Below are 26,581 nucleotides of genomic sequence, written 5' to 3'. Positions count from 1 at the left end.
TGATTCTTATTTTAGGTTTGTGTAGGTCCATTTTTGTTGTCATTTCATCATTTTTCTCTAACTTTATTTTTCATTTTTGGAGTCTTGTTTCATCTTATTTAGTAAGAAATGTGTTTTTAGTCCAAAAACTATACCCGAAATAAAGGTTTAGTCCAGCTATAAAAGAATACGAGGCTTTCATCTAAAGGTGTTTTTATTTATAGAAACTTTCAACCGGAAAAACACACTTCTAATATGGTTTTAGCCGAAAAATTACGTTGATACATGAATTTTTCTCGTGTTAGTCATTGTGGCCTTATGTATATAAACATAAATAATTTTATATTTCGTTTTTTTCAATGATGGCGGAGGAAGCGGTGGGGGCAGGAGTTGGGGAGAATGGAGAATGGAGAAGGAGAAGAAAAAAAAAAAAAGAATTCTTTTTAAATGATGGTCGTCGGCCGGTTAACAATTGACAATTTACAAAAAGAAAGTGACAAAAGATAGGGAGGGTAAGAGTTTTGAAGAGAGGGGTAAAGAGGGAAAACTAAGTCAGCAATTAGAGTTGACTTACGGTAAAAATAAAAAAGGGGCAAAAATAGAAGCTGGTTATCTATAGGCACCATTTTAGTGAGTTGATCATCTGTAGGGGTGAAATGGAGTTATTCCTAAAAACAGACATCAAGTATTCAACTAGTGACTATAGGGCCCTTAACATCATTCGACGTGGCTTATAAGGGTATAGTAATAAAATGGGAGCGGCTAATAACACCCCGCTAAAACTGTTGTTAGCCCCGTGCCTCTGGTCTCGGACCACCATTACAAATAGTCCCGAAAACCCTAATCACGTACTAGTCGCGGAACAGTCCGAGTGGTTTCGAAGAGGACAATCCGAATGGTTTCAGACAGGAAAGTCAGTCTGTCCTCTCCGAAACCATTAGGATTGGTCCGAGACCGAAACCATTCAAATTGGTCCGAGACCTGTCCTTGATTAGGTCTTCGGACGGACATCCAGACTGTCTTCTCTGAAACCATTCAGACTCTCTTCTCCGAAACCATTCGGATCGATCGGAGTCGGGACCTTTACTTAGGTCTTCGGACTGGTCGATCTGTGTATAGCAGTTTCAGCGGGTGCCAACAGATGTTTGTGGTCAAAATAGATCGACCTGGTCAATCTCCTCCACCAGGGGCTAACAACACTTTTAACGGGTGTTTTTTAGCAGCTTCCTAACATCAATATTTCTGTTACCCCAAAAATCACACACAAGGTTTAGACCAAAATCAATATGGAAAAAGGATGTAAGTACATTTTCATTAACTTGGGGTTTTTGAGGAGAGAGAAGAAGCCGAGTGACGTCAGCCAGGCGATTTTTTCACTCTCCTTTTTCCCCAAACCGAAACCCTATTTCACCATTACTGCAAGCCAAATCGAGAAGGATCGAGTTCATCATACCCAAATCCCAACCAGATATTATGCTAACCAATCACAGAAGCAACATTAAAGTTCTACTTAAGTGATTTAGCTTCCCAACAATCACTAGAACCACTTACTTCAACCGTCAATCTTGCTTTCATAACAAGTGTAACTAAGGAAGAAGACGAAGAGATCCACTTGGAGCAAGTCGCAGAAGGGACGAAATCTAAGAACAAAGAAGGCACGCGCATACAGGTTTGTCTTAAATTGCATTAACCCCTTTATTTAGTTTTCCAACATGTGTAACAACTAGATAGGTTGAAATTAGGCTGTTCATCTCCTTAATCCCTCTGCATGCACGAACCTGTGTCGTCTCTTACGTTTGGCTGACTCCTAGAGGCTGGTGAGTCTCGAGCCTCCAAGTGGTTACGGTTTTGGTCATTCCCGAGGTGAATCAGTAGGTTTGAAATTTGCTAGTTGGTGGTTTCCGATGAATATCCGTTCGTTGTGTTCTTGGGGTTGTCATTATTCTTTGAAGCAGAGTAGTCATTTCCAATCCCTTCTTAAAGAGCCTCAACACGCAAACCTTTTCACCTTCTTCTTCTTAACTATCATATTAATGTCGACCTCTACTTCTAGTATCAACATAGACAATCTTTCTGAGAGCATGGCTCTGCAACTAAACCTCTCGGACTATGGCAATCTGACTATTACCTACCCCAAGCCAGCCGAAAACAAGGACTTGCAAGAGATTTCTTCAGGGTTTATAGCTCGTCTTGTGTGTCACTATGAGTATGGAATAGGTTTCATCCGGAAACATCTTTCGGCACAATCGAAGTTTTTTGGGGAATGTAAGATCACTCCTCTGAACCAAGGGCATAATCACTTTATCATTAGACCTAGGAATTCCATAGTGATGAATGAAATTCATCAAGGTCGCCCGTGGATTATCAGAGGCCTTTTAATCGTTATGCAAGAGATAGAGTTCCCTATTACAGGTGAGATTCCTCCGTTGATGCAAGAGCCGATGTGGTGTAGCTTTACTGGTCTTCCATCGTCCATCCAGAATCAACATGATCTGGAAATTATCTTCTCGTGCATGGGGCATATTCTGCAGATTCAGCCCAAGAATTTCAGTATGGTTACCAATCCTTATATAAGGATTCAGTTCATGTATGATATTCGTCAACCACTTCTGGCCACTCTCAACTCTATTTTCACTGACGGAGGTAAACCAATCAATTTTAGTTATCTTCGTTTTCCCAAAGCTATCTGTCATGTCTGTAGGATTATAGAGCACCCCATTACCCCTTGTATCCGTCATCACAGTAAACCCCAATTCTCGCATATGGATGTAACTCCTTATCTGTCTATCCCTGGGAATACTCTATCTTTAGTTGCTCCTTCCTCACCTATCAACTCTTCTGCACCAATACCCCCTCACGAATTGTTTCAAATTAGGGGCAAAAGAAAAGAGTCTAATGAGCTTATAGAAGTTAAAATCGAGGAAGGAGAATGGAGGAAGGAAATTCATAAGAAACAGAGAGAGATGCAGTTTGGTGGAAGCTCGTCAAGCAGATTCAAAGGTCGTGGAGGGGCCTCTAGTAATTCTTCTGATTCGATGGGTCATTCTCCTATCATTCCAGACAAATGGTATTTCCCTCCTCCGGAGTCGATCGACAGTCAAGAGGAGACGAGGAGGCACAAGTTCGCGGACTCACTGTTGGTGTCACCTAGTCACTTATCTGCAGAGAGGGAGGATGGAAGTCATGAACAGTCTAATTTCAACTAATAAGTCTGTTGTTCTAGCTAGTGTCAGTGTGTTTTCTTTGGTTTCAGTTTATGCTTTTAGTTGTTTAGTTTGTGTTTAGTCCCATGTTCTTTCTAGTATAAGATAGTTAGAACAGTATTTTGTTTTGGCCGTATACTAATTTGGATCTTCTGTGTAAGTGGGACTGTTTGAGTAGTTTCTTGTTTGGTTAGACAATCGTCTAGTGATTATTGTTATGTCTTTATGGTTAATATAAGTCCTTTTTAGTTTCTGTTAAGTTTGCTTCTGTTTTTAGTTGCTTTTGTTTTTAGTTGCTTCTTATTCTGTTTTTAGTTGCTTCTTAAGTGGTTGTTTCTCTTTAGTCTCTTTGGTTTCTGGTTGTTTTGTGGGGTCGAACTAGATCGGTTTTCTCTTCTCCCGCTTCTTGATGCAGACCAACATTCATGTGAGAGAGTGCCCTTCCATACTCAGTTGGAATGTGAGAGGGGCCTCGGCGTTTCTCACGAAGAAACACATCATCAAACTTATTACTAAATACCAACCTGACATCATATTCTTATCTGAGACCAAAAACAAAGAACATAACATGAAGAAAATCATCCCAATTCATAAGCAGTATGCTTCTTACTTTGTTGATCCTATTCAAAAAGCAGGTGGGTTGGCAATCTATTGGAAGCATCATCTTAACTGCACGATTAGGCACTCTGATCATAATATCATCCATACGGAGCTGATTACGGATAAGTCGAGTAACAAGATTATCATCACGGGTTTTTATGGATCTCCATACAACAATAATAAGATGAAGCCATGGAACACACTTAATCTTCTTTGCCAATCGAACAATGATCCCTGGATGGTGATAGGTGATTTAAACTGTATTTTGGATCCCCAAGAGAAAAGTGGCGGTTCACAGACCACTAACTCTCAGATGCCGAAAATTATTAATGTCATCAACCGATTAGGCCTAGTGGATATTGGGTACCAAGGCACCCCTTATACATGGAGCAATAAACAACGAGGGGAAAATCTGATACAGGAGAGATTAGACAGGGGACTAGCTAACATCCAATGGCTGCAGCAATTCCAGTACTCCATAGTTAGTCACCTAGATGTTGTGGGGTCGGATCATGCACCCATTCTCCTGAATAACAGAGACCCCAGCGAGCTCAGACCTAAACCGTTCAAGTTCATCCGCACATGGATGACTCACCCGGAGTGCCACAGCTTTATTGAGACTAATTGGAACGACATCAAAGCTAATCAAAATAATACGAACATTCAAGGTAACCTCAAAAAGCTAAGCAGGAAGCTAACCCATTGGAACAAGAAGACTTTCCAGAACATAGAGAATAATATTAAGCAGACTATCACGCAGCTACAGATCAGTAATTCCCAGGAGGAATACACACACCTTAACAACAAACTCGAAGACCTGTATAGTCAACAAGAGAGCCTTTGGAAAGAAAAGTCGAGAAATAACTTTCTCACTTTAGGAGATAAGAATACTAAATTTTTTCACTCTCAAGCCATACAACGTAATAGAACCAACAAGATTACGGCGATCAAAGATAGTAACGGAGACTGGAAGGAAGACAGTAAAGATATCCAGGACATTCTCTCATCCCACCTTCTCAACATTAGTTCCACTATTAATCCGATGGAAGACCCTACTAACAACACTCTCTTCAATAAAGTCATCAGTCAAGAGCAGAACATGCAGCTTATTGCCATGCCTTGTAATGAAGAGATTGATCAGGCTATTCAGAGTATTAAAAGAGAAGCCGCCCCTGGTCCGGATGGGTACCCTCCTTTCTTCTTCCATTCCAATTGGGACACGATCAGCCCAGATATATACACTCTAGTCCATAACTTCTTCGAAACAGCCTACCTTCCGCCAGAAATCAACCATACGCACATCTGCCTCATTCCCAAAACCTCGACTCCCCAAATTCCAGCGGATTACAGACCCATCAGTCTCCTGAACACTACATACAAAATCATCACGAAGATTCTGGCTGACAGGTTTAAGCAGACTCTCATTAATATCATCAATCCGCTTCAGGCAGCATATGTCCCAGGTCGACAGATTACGGATAATATCATTATAGGCCAGGAGATAATCCACTCATATAAGAGAATGAAAGGAGCAGCAGGCTATTTCGGTCTCAAACTAGATATGTCGAAAGCTTTTGATAGAATTGAATGGAAATTCCTCATAGATATAATGAGAAACTTGGGCTACGATGAACACTGGATCAATATGATCAGTACGTGCATATCGACTTCTTCCATGGCGGTTTTGGTGAATGGTAGGCCAGGTGACATTTTTTATCCCTCTAGAGGTATTAGGCAAGGGGATCCTCTTTCTCCGTTCCTGTTCACGCTTGCTATGGAAGGTCTTAGTCGAAAGTTGATCAATAACACCAATAACAAATTTCAGGGCTTCCCCATTAGTAGAGAAGATATGGAGATTTCTCATTTGCTTTTCGCGGATGATTGTATTATCTTTGGGCGTAATTCTATCGATAACATCCACACCCTCAAGACTATTCTTCAAGATTTCTGTGCCGCGTCGGGTCAATTAATTAATTATGCGAAGTCTAATATCTTCTACTCCAAGAACTCTCATCCTAAGTTCAAGAGGCTCATCATGCGTACTCTGAAAGTTAAGTATGCATCAACCTCAGAGAAATACCTTGGTGCTCAGTTATTTATTGGAGCCCAGAAGACTAAGGTGTTCAGTGATATTCTCGACCACATCACGAGTAAGCTCAACAAATGGAATCACTCTTTCCTGTCGCAAGCTGGTCGAACAGTGGTCATCTCGGCTATCGCGTCGGTCGTACCCCGATATCAGATGCAGTGCTTTGCAATCCCGAAAGGGATTTGCAAAAGCATCAAGTCCGCTCAAAGGAACTTCTGGTGGGGTAAGACGAAGGGTATTTGCACTAAAGCATGGACTGATATTTGCAAACCCAAACACCAAGGGGGGCTGGGTATTCACCTGCCAGAAATAGATAACACTGCTCTCTTATCTAAGATGGCATGGAGACTCAAGACAGAACCAGGTAAACCATGGGCGAAACTTCTCAAGGCCAAATATTATCCGACGAAAGAAAAACCGGGACCGGCGAAGCAACATCACTCATGGATTTGGAAGACCATCAGGAAGCATTACTCCATTATTGAGGGAATGGCAACCTGGGAAGTGCAATCGGGTAGGGATGTTAACATTTGGGAAGATCACTGGATCCCAGGAATCACAGAAGTAGTCCAAAACAACAATCAATCTAATCTGACGAAGGTTTCTCAGCTCATTACGAATAATAGTTGGAATGACGAAGAGCTCCAAGCCAACTTTGACAATGTCACTCAGAATCTAATCAAGGCGATCCCAGTGAATAGTGAAGGAAATGATCAGATCAAATGGAAACTCACGGAATCGGGCCAATTCACAGTGAAATCTATGTACCAACACCTCAGCACCAATAATAGCACCCAAGATACTAATTCTCATAATTGGAAGTTCATCTGGGCTCTCCCCACTGTTCCGCGCATTAAGATGTTCATTTGGAAAATCTGCACTCAGTCGCTCCCGGTTAGAGACCGAATTGGTAAATATATCGATAATAACATTAATTGTCCTAATTGCACTACAGTTGAAACTATAGAGCACGCTCTTCTCCACTGTGCCCTAGCTAAAAACATCTGGTTCCACTTTAATATTATTTCGGAGAATATTACTTCCATCAGAGAATGGATCTTCTCCTGGGAGAAAGATTCAAATCTCGGTTTCTCGAATGAAGATATACATTTTGCGAACATTCTTTGGATTATATGGAAAATTAGATGCGATCATTGTTTCCAACATGAGATTACTGATCTGACTAAAATGATTAAAATGATCAAATCCTACCCGAGAAGCAAAAAACACATAGTGAAAACGACACAAAAACCAGTAGAAAAATGGAAACCCCCACCCCGACAATTCATAAAAATTAATGTCGATGCATCATTTGTGAACGTAATATCCAATGTGGGAATCAGTTTGATAGCTCATAATACTGAATCCAAATTCCTCGAAGCTCAAGTAAAATCTACCAGGGCTAGAAACAGTGAAGAAAGTGAAGCGAAAGCTATTCTCCATGGCCTTGAATGGGCTAAGGAACAGAACCTCAAGTCAATCATCATAGAAAGCGACAATATCAACATTATCAATCACTTAAATAATCAGAAACACTCAATTCAATGGCAATCGATGTCTCATATCCAGAAAATTCGGGCGATCAAACGAGGGTTCGAGAAAGTTCATTTCAAGTATATTAATAGAAATTGCAACGTGCTTGCAGACAAGATAGCTAAATGGGCGAGAAAGAAGAATAGAAACAAGAAGTGGTCGAATATTCCTTGTATTTTAATTGACAAATATTGTAATAACTGTTTGATTCATTAAGGGTTAATTCCGTTTTGGCCCCCGATTTGTGACCAACTGGCCGTTTTAGCCCCCATAAGTGTCCGGCAGTTCGTTTTGGCCCCAAAAAATTCCTAAATGGCCCCAAATATTTTCCAACCTCCCAATTATACCCCCATGGCATTTCTGTAATTTATTTTTTTTCTTTTTCTTTGTCCACCTCATCTAACAATTGACACATCACTCTGTCCACCTCACCCTTCTTCTCCGGCGAAAGGTTGCCGGCCGGAATAAAAAATTCCGGCCGGCCACCTTTACCAAAATAAATTTTTTTTTTTTTTATCTCTCTCTCTTCTTCATCTCCTTCTTTCTTTCTTCTTCTTTCTTTCTTCTTCTTTCTTTACCTCTCTCTCTCTCTAACCCTTCTATTTCTCTCTCTCTAACCCCTCTCTCTCTCTCCCTATAACTCCGGCGAAGGGGCGGAGCCCCTTCGCCGGAGAACCAGACCTTCAAGGTCTGGTTGGAAACCAGACCTTCAAGGTCTGGTTTGAAACCAGATTCGGTCTGGTTTCAAACCAGACCGAGATCTGGTTTCTACAACCAGATCCCGGTCTGGTTTGAAACCAGATCGGAATCTGGTTTCTTAGTTGAAACCAGATTCCGATCTGGTTTCAAACCAGACCGGGATCTGGTTGTAGAAACCAGATCTCGGTCTGGTTTGAAACCAGACCGAATCTGGTTTCAAACCAGACCTTGAAGGTCTGGTTTCCAACCAGACCTTGAAGGTCTGGTTTCCAACCAGACCTTCAAGGTCTGGTTCTCCGGCGAAGGGGCTCCGCCCCTTCGCCGGAGTTATAGGGAGAGAGAGAGAGGGGTTAGAGAGAGAGAAATAGAAGGGTTAGAGAGAGAGAGAGGTAAAGAAAGAAGAAGAAAGAAAGAAGAAGAAAGAAAGAAGGAGATGAAGAAGAGAGAGAAAGAAGGAGATGAAGAAGAGAGAGAAAGAAGGAGATGAAGAAGAGAGAGAAATAAAAAAAAAAAAAAAATTATTTTGGTAAAGGTGGCCGGCCGGAATTTTTTATTCCGGCCGGCAACCTTTCGCCGGAGAAGAAGGGTGAGGTGGACAGAGTGATGTGTCAATTGTTAGATGAGGTGGACAAAGAAAAAGAAAAAAAATAAATTACAGAAATGCCATGGGGGTATAATTGGGAGGTTGGAAAACATTTGGGGCCATTTAGGAATTTTTTGGGGCCAAAACGAACTGCCGGACACTTATGGGGGCTAAAACGGCCAGTTGGTCACAAATCGGGGGCCAAAACGGAATTAACCCATTCATTAATGAAAGTTCCTATTTCAACAAAAAAAAAAAAAAAATCAATATGGAAAAAAAACTTGTTCTTTTTTCTTCTGATTTAATGTCTTATGAAACAGAAATCAATAACAGATAATGATCAGAAAATGGAGTTTGCAACAATGGCGGAAAATGGGTTTTGAACTACCTGACATTTGGAATCCTAATTCTTCACCTTGTCTACCTCCTCCGACGAACAACACCCGTCTTCCTCGCCCTTCTTTAACATTTAATCAACAAGGTAGTGTAATTTCTCTCTCTGTGTACTTCCAATTGTCTTCTCTTAAGTGGTAATAATATCAAATTCCTAGGGTTTGATAATTCATGGATGATCCACAGTTCTAAATTCCCCATTTCATGCATGAAGATGAAAAAAGGGCAAAAAAAACATCTAATGTTATCAAGGTTGTTTTTCTTATGTAGTTGGGTTTGTCAAAATAGTTCAATATGGGTAAAGGAAGTATCATGACCAAACATATAATATAATGTCTCTCCTCTTATTGCCAATTAGTTTCGAGTTCGATCCGTGCAAACTTAATAGGGTTGAAATTACTTAGAATTGGTTTCTCATTGAGGGGTGTATTTGATCGTTTATGAAATTGTAACTTTGTATAATTGAGAGAAACAGCAATAGACATGATTGATTTGTCACTTAGATATCATTTACTAAGAATGAGGAAACCAATTCGTTAGTCCTATGAATCAACCCATGTCTCTGTAGCTACAATTGGCCATTTTACCACATATTTACCTCCAACTTCTAGCCAACTAAGTGAACCATGAACTACTTCCTGTTTTTTCAACTTAACTGCCTTTATAGTAACTTTGAAGCTTTGTTTCTCATACTTGTCCTTGAAAACTAACATGTCTGGAAGCACGGTTACCTGAAATCCTTCCATGGGTGTCAACACAACTTTAGAATTTGACATTCCTTCTCCCACATTAATCACCGTGCGATGAAATTCTCGAATACATAAGTTTGAGAAGATGACACATTTAGATTGAAGAACACGATAAAAGATGGGTAGTTCAGATCTGAAAACGGGTTTGAACCATTGCAACCATAAAAGCTCCTTGTAATGGTCTGAACTTGTTTAGAAGTATACTTTGGGGAACAAAGGAAGTTCACATAATCTTCAGTGTTTACATCGTAAATGAGCCTAGGATCGACAACTTTGTTTGGATTAACATGACCCGACCCCATAACGAGAGGGCTAGCGGGTCAATAATTATCTCCAATATCTTCAATTTGGTTGAGAGAGCTATCTAATGTGTCTGCTGTCAGCAGCTATTAGATCGGCTATAATGACGACAGCAGACACATTAGATAACTCTGTCGACCAAATCGAAGATATTGGAGATAATTATCGACCCACTAGCCCCCCCGCTATGGGGTCGGGTCATGTTAATCCAAACAAGGTTGTCGATCCTGGACTCATTTACGATGTAAATACTGAAGATTATGTGAATTTTCTTTGTTCCTCAAGTATACTTCTCAACAAGTTCAGACCATTACAAGGACCTTTTATGGTTCAAACCCGTTTCCAGATCTGACTACCCATCTTTCATCACGTTATTCAATCTAAATGCGTCATCTTCTCAAACTTATCTTGTCCAGAATTTCATCGCATGGGGACTAATGTGGGAGAAGGAATGTTAAATTATAAAGCTGTGTTGAAACCCATGGAAGGATTTCAGGTAACCGTGCTTCCAGACATGTTAGTTTTCAAGGACAAGTATGAGAAACAAAGCTTCAAAGTTACTATAAAGGCAATTTTATTGAAAAAACAGGAAGTAGTTCATGGTTCACTTAGTTGGCTAGAAGTTGGAGCTGCTAATACTGCATCCTTTATCCTAGTGACGTTTCCTGACCATCAGCAGCCACCACCACATCTGCTACTATTACTTGTTGTACTACTTCCATTGTTGAATGGGGAAGGAGGAGGAGGAGCTTGACCTAATAGTTTCCTATCTCTAATATGCATCCATGATGGGACACTACAACGATTAGTCCTCGAACCAAAACCAGAACTAGGACCTATTTTGTTGAGGGGATTGGTGATAATGATTAGTTTGATTATCGCGACGCACCATGGCAAGGTGACAGACAAGTGAGGTGACATGTTTGAGTGCCTCTGACATTAGTTGTCGCTCATAAACAAAACCAGTGGTTTTCTCGAAACCCTGGATGCATGTGTCTTGGTTATCAAGTGCCGCAGTCAACCACGACCTTAGATCATCCGATAATAATCTTCCTGCTTTGCTTTGTTTCCGAGTAGGCCGCTCCTCTGCAGTTTCTACAAGCACTCACATGATAGTATCTGCTGTTAGGACTCAGGAAAGTGTCCTACATAGTCGACATTGTATTATAAAGCATAGTGTTCAACCCTCAAGCATTATTTTTTACACGTAAATACGTAATAGGTCCACAGACTATACATATTCGATATCATCCAACATAAAGACATGTTAGCTCATAAGATCTGATGTTTACAAACTATAGATATAATGAAGATCTACAGCCCTGGCCTACTGAATATATTTGACAATATAGGTAATATAGTTTTATCTGTGTCTGAAACCCGAGACCTAGAGAATGGATACCAACTCGATAACCACTCCAACAGTCCAAGGGTAGTTGACAGAGTTTCAGATGACTAATTATAAACAAATGGGCATTGGTCAATTATACAGTATATAAGTAATTTAACAACTTACTGTGGTTCTTGTGGTGAGATGCAGATGCTGATGATAAAGATGTGAGGGTCCAGCGCAATTCTTCGGCTGAAAGACCGAGCAGATCAAGACAGTCGTTGATAGCATTTGACAAGCGAAAACTGTGAGCAAAGACATTTTTGAAGTTGGAAACAAAGATTGTCACATTCTTTACTTGTTCAATTGTCAACTCAACTGAACTAAAGCAAATCAAAGTAGGAGTATTTAAGCATTCCGTTCCTAGAATTCCCTCGTCTTCAATACTATCTTCCAGTAGTGATGGCGAACCGACGATACCAGCAGCAGTGCATGAACCACGGAAAACAAACAATATCATTAATAGGAAAATGCGATTTCGGGAGCTAAAGCTGAAGCTAGAGTTGAAAGGTGAAACTGTGTCGCCTTTGTCGGCAGAATATAGATATTTTCATCTTCACCATCAGCTCCACTGTGTGATATTTCTTACTGGATCTCTCATTTATGTTTAGGAGAGTATCTGAAACCTAGTTAGAGGAGGCCTAAGGAGGTCAGTGGGAACTGGGAAGGTAAAAGAATTTAATGGAGTGTTGGTGTACAGTGAGAATCTGATTCCTTTCATCTTTCTTTATTTTCTTTCTTCTTTAAGATTTTCTCCTTTTTTCCCATCCTTAGCAAAAATGGTAATCAATGTGACATGTTCATTCAGACCCATATCATAGTGTTGCATATATTTATGAAGAGTCGGGCCACCTTTCAGAGAAATTATAAATACCCTTTCCTACTCCCATGCCCTATCTGTAAACAATCCACCGTCAAAGGCACTGTATAAAATTTGGTGTGTACTTTGAATCGATTCTTTACTTCTAATTATAATTGTGTTCTTCTTCTTTCGGGTAGTCAAACGGATCGAGTTCACTACAGTCTAAAACAACATTTGGATTGTTATGAGATGATGTCTACGTATTACTGTCCGCTTTGACATTTCTTATGTAACTCTCTTATCTATCATCTGTTTCTTTATATCTATGAGTCACAAATGTTTAAATGACCCCATGTTTGTTTTATCATCAAAAGTTGGATCAGTTAAAATTTGAGTTATTTCTCTTTTGGCCCCCTACTTTGTGACTAGCTTCTTTTTTGACATTTTTTTTCATAAATTCAAATTTGACCTACTTTTTAATGTAAATGTCATAACTACCCTTCCTATAAATATATTTTCAAACAAAAATTAATTAGAAAACATCTCTCTCCACCTCACTTCTCTCTTCTCCGACGTAGGTCGCCGGCCGGAAAATTTTCCGGCTGGCGACCTTCAAACATAAAAAAACAGACGAAACCAGAGGCTCTGGCGAAGGGACTCCTCCCCTTCGCCGGAGCTAGAGAGAGAGAGAGAGAGAGAGAGAGAGTAGGGAGAGAAGAAAGGAAAGAGAGAAGAAAGGAAAGAGAGAAGAAAGAAGAGAGAAAGAATATATATTCTTTTTTATGTTTGAAGGTCGCCGATCCGATCGGCGACCTTCGTCAGAGAAGAGAGAGGTGAGGTGAAGAGAGAGAGATGAGGTGGAGAGAGATGTGAGGTGGAGAGAGAGGTGAGGTGGAGAGAGAGGTGGAGAGCGATATTTTCTAATTAATTTTATTTTGAAAATATATTTATAAGAAGGATAGTTATGACATTTACATTAAAAAAAGGATCAAATTTGAATTTATGAAAAATAAGGGATCGAAAAAAAGTTCGTCACAAAATAGGGGGCCAAAAAGCAAATAACTCTTAAAATTTTCACTTTTCAAAAACACCATCCATCAATTTATTTTTATTTTAGGTTGCCGTCTTTGTTTTTTTTGTTGTATTTACGTTTGGTACTGGATTGCTACTTTTATTTATTTGTATTATGTTTGAAATAAAAAGAGGAATAAACTTATAAATAAAAAATAAAACGATATATCAAGAAGAGGGAAAAAGGAGGAGCACACGGTTTTGAGTCTTTTGACCTAACTACACAATGTGTTTTTCTTTTTTGTTGAGAAACTACACAATGTGTTACTGGATGGTCCATATCAAGCATCTTTGCTTTTTCTTCTTTCTCTTTTTTCTTTTATTTTTGTGCCCTATGATTTGGCATGCCACTTCTTTGATCTAATCAGTTTGGAAAAATAACCTGACATATATATTATAGGGCCAAATGAATTTTGAAGGATGCAATCAGTGTGGTCCAACCTTTTTTTTTCCCATGTGGTCCAACCTTGCAAACCCCAAAATTTTGCCAAAGAGCCTCCAAAGGCTGATTTGAAAATAATGGCATGACAGTCTAAATTATTTAACAAACATGAAGTCACAAGTTTAATTGCGTTCTTGCTACCTTTTTGTTTATTTTTCGGATTCATTATTATCCCAAAATATTAGTATCAATGACAAAGTATTAGTTATGGATAATCGACTAGACTAGTTAATATGGTTTGAGACTAGTTGGTAATTCTTGTAACATTAGATGTTCAACACCTATTGTCTCAATTCTTGTTCTTTATGAATAATAAATAAAAGTGAATAGTTATTATTATTATTATTTTCATGAAAAAAATTTATGGTGCATTTGGTTGCAAGATTCCTAAGTAGGATTTTCATTAAAAATGAGATTTGGTAAGATTCAAAATTCTTTGGTCTGTTTGGCAACCAAAAATCTCAGGACACTTAAATCCTAAGGATTCCTAAATCCAAAACTTGCATTGGAACAAAATCTCACCCTATCCCCTAAGATTTTGTATTAAAAAAACCTAAATTTCAAATTTAAAATCGACAAAAGAAAAATTTTTTTCCAGGAAAACTGATTTTCGAAAACTTTTTTTTTTTCCGAAAAACTCTTATTTCTCGAAAATTATTTTTTTTCAAAACTAGATTTTCCGACAACCGTTTTTTTCCATGACAACCCATTTTTTTCCAAATAACTTTTTTTCCCATGAACATTTTTTTGTCCCAAACTGGGAAAATCGATTTTTTTCTCTAAGTTATTTTTTTTTTCCAGAAACCATTTTTTCCCTAAAAATTGTTTTTCCCGATTATTTTTTTCTCACAAACCTTTTTTCCCCCGAAAACCGTTTTTTGATAACCGAAATTAGTCGATTTTTTCCCCACGGAAATTGATTTTTTTCCCGAAAACTGATTTTTGCCTGAAACCTTTTTTTCCCCAAAAATATTTTTTCCTCGAAAACCATGTTTTTTACCGAAAATAATTTTTTTTCACTCCGAAAACCGTTATTTCTCGCTGACCTTTTTTCCCCGATTTTTTTTTTGTAATCGTTTTTGTTTTTCGATAACCGAATTTTCCTAAAAATATTTTGTTTCATGTAGACTGTTTTTCCGAAATCCTTTTTGTAAGGGAAAAATGGTTTCGAAAAAAAAAATCGTGAAAAAAACAGTTTGCAGGAGATTTCGGTTTTTGGGGAAAAAATGTTTTTTTTTTGGGAAAAAGGGCTTTCGAGAAAATAAATGGTTTTTGGGGAATGTTTTATTGAGAAAATGTTAACTAAAAAAAAGTTGGAAAAACGAGTTCGAATTGGTTTTTTTTATGATGAATTCAAAAAGAAAGTTTTCCAATATAATAATACTTGTAAAAAAACAATTTTGAGAAAACGAATTTCGATAAAAAGATTTCTTCAAAAAAATTAAAAAAGCATTTAAAAAACTCAAATAATAATAAATCTTGGGATTCTTATTAGTTACCAAACAAACCAAAAAAAAACTTGGACTCATAAATCCGTGGTAGTGGTGGCCAACGGGCCGTGCCGACACGGAAACGGACCGGCACGGCCCGTATATTTGAGGACACGGAACGGCACGGAACGGCACGGAACGGTCCGTTCCGTGCCGTGCCGACCCGTCACGGGTCTGACGTGCCGTGTCGGGGCTGGGATTTTAGAGTCCCAGACCCGTTAAACACGGCCCATTAGACACGCAGGAACGACACGGAACGGATCGTACACGGCACGACCCATGGGCACGGAACGGAAACGGCAACAACGACACGCTAGCAACGGCCCAATTTAGTTATTTGAATTTTTAAGCATTACCTAGGGTGTACTAACATCCTCATTCCTCAAAACACTTTTTTTTTTACTTAGATTTTTTTTTGTTGAAACAAACTAAAACTTTTTTTCAAAAAAATAAACAAATAAAGTGGTAAAGATAGTCCCACACCTAAACCACAAAATATAAAGTAAATGTGGAGAGTCTTTATACAACTCTTCTCCAATAAAATAAACAAAGATAGACATAGACTCTAAAGTTTTTGTACATCACAATTTTTTACTTGAAAAAAAATGTAATATTTCTTTTATTACTTTTTTTTGACAAGTAAAAAAATATTTATGAATGGGTCTGAGCCACGGAAGCGACTACGGGAATGCCACGGAACGGCCACGGGAACGACTACGAGAACGCCACGGAACGGCCACGGAAACGGTCAGAAACGCCACGGGAACGGCTGGGCCTTTTCTGTGCCCAGACCTTTGTGGTCTGGGCACGGCTCAAGCCGTGCCTGGCGTGGCCGTGGCTTGTCTGACACGCCACGGCTGCCAAACGGGTCGTGCCGGCACGACACGGCCCGTTGGCCACCACTAATCCGTGGAACCATAAACCCGAAAGACTCGTGAATCCACAAATTCATGATTCCGTCATCCAAACACACCATTAGTGTAATTTATATGGTTATTGCTTATAAGTAGTTGGGAGCGAAGAATACACAACTAAAATGGTCATGAAATTAAAATTGTATCACAGAAGGTGTTTGATTTTCGCACTTTTAAGTGATTTTTATTTATTACGTGCGGGACAACAATTCTAGATTGTTTGTTTTTCATCTAATAAGTGTAAATCACTTCTACTTAATAAAAAAGTAAGTGTAAAAAAATAAATTTCAACTTTATAAGTGAAAAGAAATTGTCTCTTCCCAGGGGCGGTGCGGACACAAGACAACCAAAAAGTCACTTTTCACCTAATGAAATTAAAGGCCTCAAATTTTGAATTTTATATGTCATTTTTAAAATAATTATTATAGTTTAAGCAAATTTATAAAATAATTTTTGAGCTTATAGTCCAAACAACGGGGCCTAATATGACATTTAGTCCACTCTAATCCCATTAAGGATCTTGAAAACCAAAATAATATTGTAAATGGATATCTAGTCCATTGGTATACTTCTAGAGAGAAAACACAAATCCCTAGAATATATATTAATTCATAATACCTAATATAACCTTCCTCATATATTATAACTGATTTACCAACAAAATCCTTGAATATCTTTTTCTATTTTTATCTCCCACATTCTCTCTCCAATCACGTTTCTATTCAAAGTAATGTTAGCTTCATTATCTTCAGTAACGGAAATAATTTATTTTCTCTCACTAAAACCGATTCACTTAATAAATCTCCATTAAATTCAGAAATCTTGTTTCATCTTCATTAGATTGTTGTGCAAACATTCATCCTTTATCAGGTTTGACACTGTGAAATTCATTATAATCACCATTGTTAAGATCTAATATTGTTTCTCATGTTAAATTATCAGATTATATTGCTCTATTATGGATCATATCAGATTTATGATCTAATTCTATAAGATCTGTTTACTAATTCATTAACTTCTAATGTATGATGTTTATTTTCTCTCTCTAAAATTTTCATAACTATTTTAGATCTTGATGTTTATTCCTTATTGAACGATTCCTTCAAATTTGATATTTTATGTTTGCATTCAATAATAATATCATATTTCTTTAGATTTATGTTTAATCTTCTGTGGTTTATGATATTTCTTCAGATCAGATTTATCCATCCGTACAACTTTGGAACCTTGTGATTATCCGTACGGTTTCTTATAACAGAATATACAATATAGGTAATGTACGATACATTCCTATACTTTACAGTACATTACGCAAAATTTCCAGTAAGTTGTTATTATTACTGAATGATATATATGTGTATTTATCATACAAATTATACGTACTTTATCAATGATATCAAAAACATTTTACCAAAAGTTCATACAGTATGAAAAATTTATCCAACATTTTTCTCATTTTTTTGCCAGAACAGTTACCAAAAGTGCACATAAATTATGTATTATATATTTACCATTACGCGTACTTTTCATACAAAACAATAGCCTTGTTAAGCTTACGAAACTATTCAAAACCTTCAAATATTGTCAAAATTTGACAAGCATTATACATAATTTACGGATTTTTACATGTAGTTTATAATACAATATATGATTTTTTTAATGTATGTGTATTTATGTGTGTAGATTTGATATAACAGATGGAATTTCAAATAGAATCATCAAATCAAAGTAAGTCAACGAAACTAAAACCTGATGGCTCGGATAAAATATTTACTGAAGTTGGTCAGTTGTTTCTTGGTGGTGCAAAAGCATTTGGATATGCTCTTCGACAATATAGTGTAACTGTTGTTTGTCCTGCTCAAGACTACAAATGGAGAGTACATGGATGAGCACCATTTTTGAACCAGAGAAGATTTTGTACGTTTTTTTGTAACAGAATGTAACCGATGTGTAATGTAAAAGAAATTATGTGTAATTTATTGAAAAAGACCCACATACATTTGATAAATTACGTTGTATACATCACAAATGATGGTTTCCTCGTCTTAAATAATACATAATTTATGTATTTGTTTCATAATTTGTATTCGATGTGTATTTATGTATGAGTAAAAATGAAAACAAATGCTGCTTTAATGTTCCCAGAAAAATATAATATTTCCAAATCTGAAAGTTAAGTGAGAGAAAGTGATATATATGTTTTGTATACTAACCCCCAAATCACGCTAAATTGATCCCAAAAAATATACTCTTTCCAAATCTGAAAGTTAAGTGAGAGAAAATTGATTTGAATCGAAAAAAAATTTACATAGTAAGATAGAGAAAATTGATTTGGTTTCCAGATCTGTAAAGAAGAGGGAGAAAATTGATTTGGAAATATCCGTGGTGATGACGTTTTATTTTGGTTAGGATTTTGGTTTCTGATTGATTCGGATAATAGAAAAGAGAAAATTTGATTTCTAAATTTGTTTAGAGGAGAGAGAAATTATGATTTGTTTCAATCCATTTTTTGCTAATAAATCCCCCAAATCACGCCCAAATCTATCTTTCCAAAACGCGCGAAATTTGAGCGTGGGACATTGACGGTACTGTGTTTAGAAAGTGAGGGATTTTTATGTCCATAATGTAAAAGGACTAAATATCCATATTTTAGGAAGATTGAATCATAAACCTTTTTTGAACATTATTTTGGTCTATATACCTATGGACTCTTTATAAAATCATTTAAGTTGTAGATTAGTGGTTAAGTGTTTATATCTTGTGAAGAGGTTAAGGTTCAAATTCCCCTCTAAGTGGGGGCGGAACCAGGATTTAATGTTAGAACGGGCAAGCCTAAAGTCTCTATAATGTGTATAGATTTACAAGATACAGCGCAAGACAATTTTTACGTTAATAAGATATTCTTTCGTATCATGATTTCACATTATCTTAATATTCTAACTAAACATTCAAAGTGGCGGTCTTTTGATTTAGATTTACAAATTAACGTAACATTGGATAACTCAATTGAGTACCAAAGTATCGGTAGATTTTTATCATTTATTATACATCTTAAAGAAAAAAAATTACGTTATTTTATTAATAACTAATCTTCGATCTTCATATTCAATGACACTTGAGTAGAAAAAATTAGATAGTTAAAGTGTATCCAACCAAGAGAAATATGATGTTCTCTAGTATTATATCTCTTTTTTTTTTTTTGTTGAAGGAGTGTTATTTCTCTTGGGAAAGGGAAATGAAAACTAAAAAGAATTTAGACAACATGGGCAAAGAGAGACTCGAACTATTGTCTTTGCTTTGGAATCACATAGACACTACCACTGGAACTAGGTTAATGCATGTTAAAAATTAATAGCTGGTTATAAACATGTGAAGATCAGGCTGGGCAGTTGCCAGACCTGGTCTCCACATGGGTCCGCCCCTGCCTTTAAGCACCATTAGAAATTTCATTTATTTTTTCTAGCAAACAGGACCCCAATTTTAAACTATACTCCGGGCTTCCCAAATGTTTAGTCTGACTCTGCTTTTTTGTAATACAGTATAATAATGACCAATGAAATCATAACTAAAAGTAAATCTTAAATAATTGATAAGTACAAAACTTCCTTATGACTTTAGTCAAGACTCTTCTTCTTCAACACTCATATCTCACATAAGCCTTTCTCCTAGATTCTTTTCATTTCTCCTTCACTAATTACAAAACCACCCAAAATCCATGATGTAACGCGATCTCTTTCTCCCTCGTAATTCTTAATTGTTTGCAATTTATGTTTTCGACACAAACTATTCATAATTGTTATTTTAACTAAAATCACGAGCTTAATGAATCAGTATGAAACGCTAACACTTAAATACGCTAAGGTCAAAATAGACAATTATTCATTTTTATAACACTTAAAATTAACATAAAAACAAGAACTATGCAATTAGAATGATGGAAAACAAACGACATAACACTTACAATTATCACTTTAAGTGCTAAAAGAATCGAACATCCTCTAAGTTAGACCATTTGAGACTTTTACTAACTACATTATGTATCAGAAAAGCAGTTTAGACTTTACATTATCGATAAATTATCCCAGATAAGATTTCACACCAACGCGCCGTTAATATTGGTGCGCACACACTCATAGATTTCATTCATGTATGAATCTTCTCATGGAAATGTATAAGTTACTATAACAAATCCATCTAGTTTCAAGCCATAAAAAGAAACCGGTGTTTTCATGATTTCTTTATTTCTAGGATATCTATTTCAACTTTCAATGCTAGAAGAGGCTACAAGTCAAGTCTACTCCAAACATGCACGAAATCAACGATCTCTATTTTCTAGTCATCTTTCCTTCTCTCCTGATAAACTTCACTCTCGATGAACGGTTGATTTCTATTTAGGATTGTGTAGGTCAATTTTAGTAGTATCTTCAATCATTTTCGTCAACTTTATTCTTCATTTTTGTAGTCTTTTGTTTCATCTTATATATTGAAAGAAATGTTTTTTAGTCCAAAAACTATACCAGAAATAGAAGTCCAGCTATAAAAGAATATGAGACTTTAGTCTAAATGAGTTTTTATATGTAGAAAGGTTCCGCCGAAAACGTACAATTTTAAAACGTTTAGCTCAAAAACTACGTTGCCGCATAGATTTTTCTCGTGTTACTCATTGTAAGCTTGTGTATATAAACACAAACGATTTTATGTTTCAAATGTTTATTTTCAATGATGGTCGGAGGAAGTGGTGGTGGTGGTGGGAGTTGGAGAGAAAGGATAAGAAGAAGAATTTTTTTTTAAATGATGGTAGTCGACCGGTGACCGTCCAACCTCCGTCCAACAAGAAGAGAGTGACAATAGATAGGGAGGATACGAGTTTTGAAGAGAGGGGTTAGAAGGAAAAAAAAAAGTCATCAATTAGAGTTGACTAACAGCAAAAACAAAAAAGTAGGGGTGTGCAAAAATAGACCGAACCAATCAAACCAAACCGGTCCAGTCGGTTTTCAAACCAAACCAAACAACGAGTGGTTTGGTATGGTTGTAGATTTTCAAAAACCAACTGGTTTGGTTCGGTAAGTGGATGTAATTTTTAGAAACCATTAAAACCAAACCGAACCAGTTTAGTTCAATTAATATATATAATTATATATTTACATATTTTTTTTCTAAAATATATCTATCATATCTCCATAATTTCGTACAAATACAACAACACCACTACAATATAATGTTACTAGCTAGTATTATATTAAAAAAATTCATGTATCGATAATGTTACTAGCTACTACAAAATATTTCGGTCGGTGGCATGCACATGTCTTTAATGTTTCAAATGTTTTTCGACGTATTATATTAGTTTGATTGTTTCTCCAGATTTTTAAAGTGTTGTCTTAATTTTATACGTCAATGTATGAAGAAAGTAACTCGATTCGCCAATTTTTATAGAGAACAAATTATTTTTACTGATGGTTTGGTATCCAGTAGTATCTAAACTGCTTATGATGGTTTGGTTAGTAACTGAACCAAACCATGAGCGGTTTGGTAACGGTTTGAAAACTCATTAACCAAACCATGAGCGGTTTGGTAACGGATGATACCAAATTACCCGATACCGAACCAACGAACACCCCTATAAAAAAAAGGGACCAAAACATAAGCTCGTTATCTTAAGGGGGACATTTTAACGAATCGGTCATAAGTAGGGCACTTGACAATGTTCGACGTGGCGGTATAAGGGCACAGTAATAGCATCTCTTTCTGTTACCCTAAAAAATCAAATCACACCCTCAAAGGTTCAAACCAAAATGAATATGGAAAAAAGACTTGTTTTTTTTTCTCCTTTTTCTTCTTCTGAAAATTGCCATCTTCTGATTTAATGTCCTCCAAAGCAGAAATCAATAGCTGATAATGATTATGAAGATGATCAGAAAAGGGAGTTTACAACAATGGCGGAAAATGGGTTTGAAAGTATTTTACTATTCAAATTCTTCTTCTTCTTCAGCGCATCCACCTTCTCTCCCTTCTCCTCCATCACCGCCTCTTCTTAATCCTACTTTACGAATTCTGGGTCCCGAACTACCTGAAATTTGGAATCCTAATTCATCACCTTGTCTACCTCCGACGACGAACAACACCCGCCTTCCTCCTCCTTTAACATTTAATCAACAAGGTACTGTAATTTCTATCTCTTCTACTTCAAATTGTCTTCTCTTAAGTGGTAATAATATCAAATACCTAGGGTTTTGATAATTCATGGATGACCCACAGTTCTAAATTTCCAATTTCATAAATGATTATGAAAAAGGTTTCCTTTTTTCATTTATATAAGGATTTGGTGAAGCAAACAAAAAAAAAAAAAATCTAATGTTATCAAGGTTGTTATTACTTAGAATTGGTTTCTCATTGAGGTTTTTCTTATGTAGTTGGGTTTGCCAGAATAGTTCAATATGGGTAAAGGAAGTATCATGACCAAGCATATAATATAATGTCTCTCCTCTTATTGCCAATTAGTTTTGAGTTCGATTCGTGCAAACTTAAAAGGGTTTAAATTACTTAGAATTGGTTTCTCATTGAGGGGTGTATTTGATCGTTTATGAAATTGTAACTTTGTATAATTGAGAGAAACAGCAATAGACATGATTGATTTGTCGCTTAGATATCATTTTTAAGAATTCGGAAAAAAATGTAATAAAGGTTCGATGTGATGTTGTATATGACCATTTCGAATAAGTCTTACTACACAAGATTTAACCAAACCTAAAATTTCACAGGAACTTACTTGTCTTTGTCAAGTATTAGCTGACTTTGAATCTTCCAATTTAGTTTATGTAGTTGTTCGTGGTTCCAGCATTTGCTGTGTTGTGTATGTGTTTGTGAGTACTAGTTGGGTTTCACTTGTTGAGGCCCTTGACGGAATTTTACGACTGCCTAAGCTACCTTCACTTAATTCATGGAATATATATATTAGCTCCTTGGTTCTTTTACAGTGGTCTTCTTTTTCGTAGATTATATTTCTTGTTTGAGTTTAATACATGGTCGTCATTGTTTTGACGTATTCAGCACCCAATGAACAGACTGCTGCGGTAATTGATGGGAAGTTGATGGCAGATGAAATAAGATCCGAAATAGCGGAGGAAGTAAGTAGAATGAAGAATGCTATTGGAAAAGTTCCTGGATTGGCTGTTATTTTGGTTGGAGAGAGAAAAGATTCTCAAACTTATGTGCGCAGAAAAATAACCGCTTGCCAAGAAGCTGGAATCTTGTCCCTAATAACGGAGCTATCAGAGGATTGTGCAGAAGTGGAAGTGCTTAATGCCATCTCGAGTTATAATGAGAATCCAGAAGTTCATGGTATTCTCGTGCAACTTCCCCTACCCCAAGTAATTTCAAGAACTATACTACAACTTCTTTAGATCTTGCTTGATTTTCTTCAATTTCTTACTGTCTTGAAGGATGCTGGTATAGTAATATCATGATTATTGTAAATTTTCTGGTGAACTCAATCACCATTAAGTTATCTTTATCACATCATAAATTAGAAACCGAAAAATTGGATTGGAGTACTTAGCTCTGCAGCTTGAATCCTGACCTACCTGTACGATACATGCGGCATGCTGTGTAAGAAGTCCTGCCCTTTGGAAGGTTCTTTGAATATACCTTGCATCAAAATAGACCTGGAGGCGACTCATCAGATTCACGACTACCCATTTTATTAGATTAATAACAAAGAAAGATCAAAATGACCAACTAAAGAGGGTGCTTCTGGCCTCTTGTATGAAGGTTGACTACTGACGTTTGCTTACCTCTTTTAGTTATGAGCGACTAACCAAAATGTTTATTAACAGCATGTTAACGAGGAGAAAGTTTTGAACTTCGTGAAGCTAGAAAAGGATGTGGATGGCTTTCATCCAATAAACATTGGGAATCTTGCCATGACAGGAAGAGAGCCATTATTCATCCCATGCACCCCGAAGGCTTGCATTGAGATGTTGCTTCGGTCTAAAGTAGAAATCATGGGAAAGACAGCAGTTGTGATTGGGAGGAGCAACATTGCAGGACTTCCTACTTCCTTGCTTTTGCAGGTAATGATAGTAATAATCTAGCATAAGTGGGACCTTTCTGTTAATCAAACTGAAAGAGTTTTCTCTCTGGCAGAGGCACCGAGCGACAGTCAGTGTAGTACACGCCTTCACTAAGAACCCTGAAGAAATCACACGACAAGCCGATATATTGGTCTCTGCTGCAGGTGTTGCTCACCTAGTTCGAAGCAATTGGATAAAACCAGGTGCAATAGTGGTCGATATTGGGACAAATCCAGTTGAGGTATACACTTTGCTGATCCTCTTTCTCTCTCCCTACATTTCAGCATGAAAATGTTCTGTCTTCTGGTTGTTTTTCTTTCTCTTCTAAGTTCAGGCTGTTGAGCACTTAGGTGGTCTTAAGATTGAAGTGCATTTTATTTTTGATCTTATATCTGAAAAGGATCATGATAATTTAATGGAAATGACTTATAGCTGATGCACAATTCGGGAATAGAAGCCTTTATGTTGACATGTTCATCCCATAAACTTGAATAATTCTAGTAAATAATTTAATTCTTAATGATCACCCGCCTAAGCTGAGTTCAAATTTAACTCTAGTGTAATTGCATTTGTTCCATAAAATTGCTCAAGCAACCCAAAGACATGGGATCCATCTAAACTCCTCTAAGACCATGTTTGACGTCCGGGATAGGAATGTGATTACTAGGAACAGTAACCCCGTAATGTGATTCCTCGTTATCCCAATGCTTTATTCTGTTGTTTGGTTTGGTTTGGTGAAGAATGGAATGGTAGAGATTAAGTTTGTCCATATATTATCTGATTGACGATTCCAATGGGAAGCCCATACCCTCTCTCTCATGGGTTTAGGATTTCCCCTTCAGGAGGAGTCGCATTCCCCATCCCTAATGTGATTCCTGATTCATTCTCGCACACCTAACATCATTCCGGAATGCGATTCCTAGTAATTGCACTCCATTCCCGAATGCTAAGATGACCTAAAATCAGTTGAAGCGGCTTGCAGCATGATGAACATTTTGTAGAAGAAAAACATTTGAATATGCAATATGTCTAAGTTTTAGATAAGTTAAGATTGATAACTCCAATAAGACATCCCTCTAATGTAAAACACAGGTTAAATTTAGTAAAAGGAAACGCGTGTTTCAAGATGGTGCTATCCTCTCAATATTCAAATTGAAGGACTCAAATGTACACACACACATATATCTATACCTATATATATCTATACCTATATATATATATATATATATATATCGTCTAACTTACCAATCTAAGCTTAAAATTCCACACGGTCATTAGATAATAAACCTCTACAAAGGAGTAGTATCCTAAGGAGACTAGTGTTTACTGAGTTGGTGAACAACAACAGAGGGGAGAGAGATGATTCAAGAAAAATCAGGGAGACATAGAAATGGTGTTGGAGGACATAGTCCTTGGGCGGATGCAGCTAGTGACATACACACAGGCGCCTTAAGTTACACGAGAGTGCTTCTTATGAAACTGCTTTTTTGGTTTTCTTGGTATATGGATATGTTCATTCAGTTCTTTCAAATATAGCAGTCTTAAAATGAACAGTTTAATTGCTATTCTATTTCTTCTGAACAACTGGTGAAATCATCAGTGGGTGGTAACGAAAATGATGTGTGCAGGACCCAGATAACGAATTTGGTTACTCTCTTAGAGGAGATGTTTGTTATGAAGAAGCAGTGAAGGTAGCATCAGCCATAACCCCAGTTCCAGGAGGAGTAGGACCTATGACTATCGCCATGCTTCTTTCTAACACCCTGGACTCCGCGAAACGCGCATACAGATTCACATGACCAAGTTGTACCACGAGCAACTTTAGATCGCCTCCTTTTTGAGTTCATCGGTTCCTATAGGCATTACAGGGGGTGGTACGCTGCTGCAATTTTGAGAATTTCATCGATGGTGAAAGTGAGAGAGGCTGAGTTGAGTGGTTCTCTTAGCTGATGTAGTTAATATCATAAAGCGATAAGGATTGTCCACTTGTTTTATGTTAAAGAAAAGATCTTCAAGAAAAAATACAATTTCTTGTTGTTTACTAGCGGATATTTTAGTAACTTCGTATCATTACATACCACTATATGACATTATAACAGCTTTTTTTGTCAGGAGTGCTATCGAATAGCACCCAGGGGTACAGAAAATAACAGTGAAACTTATCATCAGGAGAAACTGGAACAGTTACACAAACGCGTTTAGTTTTTTTTTTTCAAAAAACTGGTTGTGAACAAGACCAAAGTCACACACCCTGGTTTGTCCTAAATTTTTT

At 37.1% G+C, this 26,581-nt stretch overlaps 1 protein-coding gene across 4 annotated transcripts; it reads left to right on the top strand.

Annotated features, from left to right (window-relative positions):
- The first annotated feature begins 1,252 nt into the window (after positions 1-1,252).
- On the top strand, positions 1,253-26,350 carry LOC147568709 (bifunctional protein FolD 1, mitochondrial-like). Of its 4 annotated transcripts, XM_086655113.1 has the most exons (6): positions 1,253-1,278; positions 22,050-22,397; positions 23,288-23,607; positions 24,073-24,309; positions 24,383-24,550; positions 25,938-26,350. In XM_086655113.1, exons 2-6 carry the CDS (start codon positions 22,136-22,138, stop codon positions 26,106-26,108), a joined length of 1,158 nt encoding a protein of 385 aa, XP_086511239.1. In that variant the 5' UTR covers positions 1,253-1,278; positions 22,050-22,135; the 3' UTR covers positions 26,109-26,350. The 4 variants fall into 4 exon arrangements, with proteins under 4 accessions (XP_086511239.1, XP_086511241.1, XP_086511240.1 ...); XM_086655115.1 differs by lacking the exons at positions 1,253-1,278; positions 22,050-22,397 and adding an exon at positions 8,952-9,167; XM_086655114.1 differs by lacking the exon at positions 1,253-1,278 and having other exon boundaries at positions 21,892-22,397.
- Positions 26,351-26,581: the final 231 nt, after the last annotated feature.

This window comes from Eschscholzia californica, unplaced genomic scaffold, assembly GCF_041429995.1.
Source record: "Eschscholzia californica isolate CP2 unplaced genomic scaffold, dmEscCali1.0.p SCAF_1, whole genome shotgun sequence".
NCBI classification, from domain to species: Eukaryota; Viridiplantae; Streptophyta; class Magnoliopsida; order Ranunculales; family Papaveraceae; genus Eschscholzia; species Eschscholzia californica.
The sequence above is the reverse complement of the archived record's forward strand: the minus strand, read 5'-3'. Positions and strand labels throughout refer to the sequence as shown.

What these genes read in the sequence shown, in the direction of transcription:
- LOC147568709 (XM_086655113.1), top strand. Translation starts at nt 22,136, where the DNA reads ATGATTATGAAGATGATCAGAAAAGGGAGTTTACAACAATGGCGGAAA. An exon ending in CTACTTCCTTGCTTTTGCAG is followed by an intron (nt 24,310 to 24,382) that starts GTAATGATAGTA and finishes TCTCTCTGGCAG; the next exon opens with AGGCACCGAGCGACAGTCAG. An exon ending in TTGGGACAAATCCAGTTGAG is followed by an intron (nt 24,551 to 25,937) that starts GTATACACTTTG and finishes TGATGTGTGCAG; the next exon opens with GACCCAGATAACGAATTTGG.